At 41.5% G+C, this 6,174-nt stretch overlaps 1 protein-coding gene across 1 annotated transcript; it reads left to right on the top strand.

The window, feature by feature from the left end:
* Window positions 1–1,459: 1,459 nt before the first annotated feature.
* On the top strand, window positions 1,460–3,211 carry ndufa6 (NADH:ubiquinone oxidoreductase subunit A6). The gene is made up of 3 exons (XM_010786316.1): window positions 1,460–1,623; window positions 2,402–2,517; window positions 2,996–3,211. Exons 1-3 carry the CDS (start codon window positions 1,485–1,487, stop codon window positions 3,125–3,127), a joined length of 387 nt encoding a protein of 128 aa, XP_010784618.1. The 5' UTR covers window positions 1,460–1,484; the 3' UTR covers window positions 3,128–3,211.
* Window positions 3,212–6,174: the final 2,963 nt, after the last annotated feature.

Below are 6,174 nucleotides of genomic sequence, written 5' to 3'. Positions count from 1 at the left end.
GAAAGAAAAGTAAATCTGTTTACATTTCTGTTTTATATGGGTGTTCAAGAAGAATTGGGAGGGATGAAGCCCTCTTTAATGGTCACACATGCAGAGCACACAGCACACACAGTGAAATGTGTTCTCTGCTTTTAACCCATAGTACCAGGAGAGTCTAGTACTAGGAGCAGTGGGCAGCTATTGTACAGCGCCCGGGGAGCAATGGGAGTGAGGGGGGAATCGGGATGTCCGGTGCCTTGCTCAAGGGCACCACGGCAGGGCAGGAGGTGAACTGGGACCTCTCCAAGTAGAAGTCCACACTCCAAATGTAGGTCTGGTCGGGGACTTGAACCGGCGACCCTACGGCTCACAGTCCAAGCCCCTTCTGAATGCCATAGATTTAGTCACAAATTTTGCTCTCAGAGTGCACCAGATTGATGCCTTTAACTTCAATATTTAAAAAATCTTCCCGGGGGAGCTTACCCCCGGACCCCCCTAGAGAAGGTGAGGTCCACCACCTGCCCACAACCCCTGTTAAATTGTATCACCCACATTGAGGATGCTTCCTACTGCATGTTTTATTCCATGTGTCAAGTCAGGCAAATTGGGTCAAAATGTTATTGCATCAATGATCTGTTAACATTAAAATCACTAAATATATGCTGTAACTATTTTGCTCTAGGCAACTCAAGGGCTCAGGTAATGTGATTACTATATGCATAATTCTCCAAAATAACATAAAATGCATAGGGTTTTTTGTTAAGTAACATACTTTCGTCGCCGGCCGGCCGATACATGCCGCACATTAAGTGGGCCTGTCTGTCAATTAATCCCCGGGCCACTTTTTCCCCCCAGTCCGCCCCTGCTTCCAAGGGACGAGCCGCGAGGGAACCATGCGGCAGAGTTTCCGACAAAATAAGAAAAGTGCCGCTCAGAGGTGTTCTTTGTTATTTATTGAGCTTTAAAACAAATTGATAACGAATCTATATAATAATACAAGAAAAATAAACGGAGCCTCTCTTTTCCTCCCCCTCTTCTGGCAGCCCAGCAGCTGATCTTTGAGCAGGAGGTGGGGAGAGGGAGGGGGGGGAAGGAGCTCCAACAAGCCGTTTAGGACAGAGAGTGAATACACATACTATACAAAGATGCTGAAACCAATGTGAGTTTGGAACATTGCACAATATAGGCTACATTTATTTTAGTATACCTCAACAATGGAATTATGATCAGTAGAAATGGCCATGACATGGGACCTTTTAAGCATTTTCAAGTGTCAAGAATAATTTACTTACATTGGATTGATTTTTCCAACTTAGGCGATATACCTCTAGTGAGTGGCCCAGCCCTTCGTATATTTTTCTGTATGTTACTCTCGGTGAAAAAAGTTTGGACACCCCTGCTGTAGCCCTCAAACCAGTCAGTCCACCAGGTGGCACTACAGAAGAAGAAGAAAAAGAAAAAGAAGAAGAAGAAGAAGAACCGGAAGTCCAGTGACGACTGCAGTCATGGCGTCGACAGCAGCGACCCGAGCTGCCGCCGGAGCTTCTAAAGTTGTCAAACCCATTTTCAGCCGGGATCTGGACGAGGCGAAGCGGAGGGTCCGTGAGCTGTACCGGGCCTGGTACCGGGAGATCCCCAGCACCGGTATGTGGCTCTGTGTGGAGGGTAACATGATATAAACTAACAGAACCGGCGTCAAGGTCGTGTCTATGTGGAGCTTCAGCTGTACGTTAGCCGCTAGCTATCAGCAACACAATCATAACAATACACTTTGCTTCTTCTATATTTAATATAAACTTTAGTGGTGTCACTAATGAGTAGCCATGAAATATAATAGTCCATACCATGCAATATGTACTCCTTCCGATATTAATTCCACCATGGGCATAGGCTATACATGTTGGAAAGTATTACCCTGATATTGGTTTTTAATATAGGGAATCCCTCCATGCTAAGGTCCTTACTTTAATCTACAGCATATGGCTTTTACTATAAATATGACATGTTCATCTTACTTTGGATTGTATCTAAAACACCTCTTAAAAAAAGGTCATTTTGAAATGTGTGTTGTTTCCTGTTGATAGTTGTTTATAGCATATTGTGGAAACTTTCAACATTTAGATCCAGTTAATACACAAGACCAACAAGTGAGCTGGTTTACATTGTGTGCCAACTCAGCTTTGATACTAATAACAAACGTGTGCTTTTGATAAAAATCCCATTAGCGATGCTTTATTTGAAAGACATTGCACTGTTGCATTTAATTCTTAATATGAGCATAAATAACACCTACACATTTGATCTGTACAGAGGCACTCACCTTAGTATAAGAGTTGTAAAATATATCATAACAAATGTGTTCCTGGAACAGGTTGCTGTGGTGGGAAAAGGTGACTTATAGTTTGTATCCCTCTCTCTACAGTGGCTCTGTTTCAGCTGGACATCAACGTGCGTACGGGCAGAGACAAAGTGAGGGAGATGTTCGACAAAAACAAGCACGTCAACGACCCCCGAGTGATCGACATGTTGGTCATCAAGGTGAAGACAGCTCCTTAAATACCATACAATCATATTTTCTTTTAAAACGATACCTATTTAGTGCATTTAAGTACCACATTACATTAAATTAGACTCCAGACTAACCAAACTTTTGTTTGTCCCGAAAATGTACTTTGTAAATGTGATCCTAAATGTAATTATATCACAACATACAAGTACGTACATGTATTGCTTTGGAAAATTCTCTTTAAAACACCTGAATCTATTAGTTTTCGGAAGCCTAAATTACAAGATACATTCAAAACACATAATGGTTTAATTGACCTTTGCCCAATACTTTATTTGTTCTGCTAATGAACAGAGCTTCATTGTGTGTCTCCTGCATTTACGCTAGCAACAGTACTCGGCTGCACACCGGCTGGCTGACCATTTCCTCAACTCAGTGTTGACGGATCATGAATAAGACTTTCCCATCACAACTGAACAAACAAATGTGTGTATGCTACTTCATCTCCAGGGGAAGATGGAGCTCCAGGAGACGATCCACGTCTGGAAGCAGAAGACCCACATCATGCGATTCTTCAACGAGAGCCAAGAGCCTCGTCCCAAGGACTTCCTGTCCAAGTTCTACAGCGGACACGACCCATGATCCTCTGCTGACCTCTGACCCCGCTTTGCTTTGTCCTCTGTGACAGATATTCCCCTTTATTGTAAATACACACTTACAAACCCACACACCTGTTGTGTCTTTTGTTCTGAAGTGTATCTGAAGGGCATCTCAAATGAAAACTATGAGTGTTTTGGGACTTATTTAGATTTCCATTTGGGTTATTCTTTGATTGGTGGTTCATTTAAAGGAGTGTTTATGACAGCCTTGTTTAATCAACCCAGTCTCACAAAAAAAACGTGTAATGGCTACGTTGGTCCACAGGGCAAAACGTAGTATATTCAAAAATAACCCTCGAGACGTGACATGGATACAATATTTTGCAAAAGAAAACATGGAGCTCAAATAATCTTCGTAATATCGATCAAACTATGGATCCTACACATCCACTGGACGTCGATTCTAAAAGTACAATATACACTTCTCGCTAATGTAATCAAAAAGCATTTTAACGGCCAAACTATCAACAATTTAGGATTTTCCACTCTAAATAAATCGGGTGTCCGGAACGTTTTTTTTTTCTCACGCTAGGAAAGTTTGCGATCACGTGACATGGACTCTGCTCATTAGAAATGAATAGGAAACAAATATTATATCCATGTCATGTCTTGAGATGGTTATTTGTGTAATAGCTACGTTTTGCCCTGTGGACCAACGTAGCTATTACACGTTTTATTTTGAGGGTTGTGTTTAATTTATGATCAAGCACCACTAACTTGCAGTTAAGTCCACTGAACATGTGCTGCTGTTTACATTCCTTATTCTCTTAATGAAGACAGTAGAGTAGTGAATGTTAATACAGTAGGATACGCTCAGGGGTCAATAACAAAAGCAGAAATTCAGCACAGATGGATGCAACTTTTAAATTGTAGTAGAAGGAAGTTCTGAAGGGCAAGTTTCTGCTCATAGACCCGTCCGAGTGTTAGTGGAAACACATCATTACCTGAAGACAAATGAAAACGTTTCTTTAAACCTAGAAATTGTACTAATATGGCGTGGTACTATGCACCGCAGTTTTACGAAGAAAGGTCATCTCTTAACCAAGAACTCTGTACTTAAAGGTGGGGTAGGTAAGTTTGAGAAACCGGCTCGAGATACACTTTGTTATATTCCATGGAATGCTCTGAACATCCCGATATCCATGAATATCTGAAGTGCTTTGACAAAAAATCCATAAAAATATGTCATCTGTGGAAGCCGTAGCGCTGTAAAAAGCACGACCAATCATCCGAGCCGGCCCGGCTAAAGTAACTGGATGGCCTACCTGCCTGTCAGCCTTCCATCTGTGCACAAACTTATCTCGTGACCTGGTCATGTGTGTGTTGGAGGAGGGGCTCTGTGAGGAAGTGACAGATTTCTTCCGGCTGTGTATTTTCAAATTCTAGCGCACTCGAGGTGGTTTCTCCAAAAGTACCTACCCCACCTTTAAGAGCTTTCATACAGTGTGGGGAATAGATAATCAATCACAACAGCCCGATTCAAATACAACAACATTGAGACGGTGAAAGAAAGGACACACGATGCAGTCGGAACTGATTTTCATTCTTTCTCTTGCGATATGTGAAGTTGCAGATTACATTGAAATAACCATAACCTTTAGCAGCCACATATTCAGAGAAATAAAACAAAATGGTTGATATATAACCATATAAAATCTCACAACAGAGCATCAAATGAAACAATACACATGTTAAAGCAATGCAATAAATACTGTACAGCATTCAATATTTACAGTCACACTATAATGCTAACGTGATGAGCAGTCAGAAGAATATTAGTGGCTTTGAAATGAAACAACGCATGACCAACTAAATGAGAAAAGGGCCTTGGATGAAGCATAGGAGAGCTGAAAACTGTAAACACATGGACATGTTCTTCCATCAGGATTATTGAGCTTCACCATCACCATCAAAGCCAAACAACCGGAGAAACATTCAATGAAATATTATTACTCCCATAACTTAAATAAACATTTCATTGTACCAACATAATACAAACAATAGTACCAACACATTTTATACAGAAAGGAAATGTCAGGTACCGTAAAATAAATGTATACTTAGTGAACCAAACAGGATGTATGTACAGCTCCAGGTGGATCCTCAGTGTCTCTTTATTGCAGAACTCTCAACAAACGTTAGTCTCTTCCAGCCGTACGTGATTTCCTCAAGAGGCAGCACTTCATCACTAAAGCAACACACAAGAGAGATGTTTCATTGAGTGTAAGAGGTGCAGGGATGATGTATTTTTTTAAAGGCCACCTATTATACAAAATCCACTTCTTCATGTCTCTTCTACATCAACATGTGTCCCCTCTTCTCCATGTCTCTTCTACATCAACATGTGTCCCCTCTTCTTCATGTCTCTTCTACATCAACATGTGTCCCCTCTTTTTCATGTCTCTTCTACATCAACATGTGTCCCCTCTTCTCCATGTCTCTTCTACATCAACATGTGTCCCCTCTTCTTCATGTCTCTTCTACATCAACATGTGTCCCCTCTTCTTCATGTCTCTTCTACATCAACATGTGTCCCCTCTTCTTCATGTCTCTTCTACATCAACATGTGTCCCCTCTTCTCCATGTCTCTTCTACATCAACATGTGTCCCCTCTTCTTCATGTCTCTTCTACATCAACATGTGTCCCCTCTTCTTCATGTCTCTTCTACATCAACATGTGTCCCCTCTTCTTCATGTCTCTTCTACATCAACATGTGTCCCCTCTTCTTCATGTCTCTTCTACATCAACATGTGTCCCCTCTGTGGAAAGAGACTCTGAAAGTTTCAGGAACAAAGATTCTCTCTCTTTTTGTCCTGATCAATTTCTATAAAAACCTGTCTGAAAATGAGCTGATCAGATTTTGGCCACTTTATGATGTCATGACGATGTGTTGGCTTGTGTAACCATTAGCCAATCAGCAACCAAGGTACCCCCCCTTATCACCTGAATCTCCTCCTAGAGCACCATTGAGTTCTTTTTAACCAAATCTCTCTCAGAGGGGCGTGGGGAGGGGCTCCTTATTTTCATCT

Source organism: Notothenia coriiceps, unplaced genomic scaffold, assembly GCF_000735185.1.
Source record: "Notothenia coriiceps isolate Sejong01 unplaced genomic scaffold, NC01 NC01_scaffold00029101, whole genome shotgun sequence".
NCBI lineage: Eukaryota > Metazoa > Chordata > Actinopteri > Perciformes > Nototheniidae > Notothenia > Notothenia coriiceps.
This window is presented reverse-complemented; position numbering and strand designations above follow the sequence as displayed.

What these genes read in the sequence shown, in the direction of transcription:
- ndufa6 (XM_010786316.1), top strand. Translation starts at nt 1,485, where the DNA reads ATGGCGTCGACAGCAGCGACCCGAGCTGCCGCCGGAGCTTCTAAAGTT. An exon ending in CCGGGAGATCCCCAGCACCG is followed by an intron (nt 1,624 to 2,401) that starts GTATGTGGCTCT and finishes CTCTCTCTACAG; the next exon opens with TGGCTCTGTTTCAGCTGGAC. An exon ending in TCGACATGTTGGTCATCAAG is followed by an intron (nt 2,518 to 2,995) that starts GTGAAGACAGCT and finishes CTTCATCTCCAG; the next exon opens with GGGAAGATGGAGCTCCAGGA.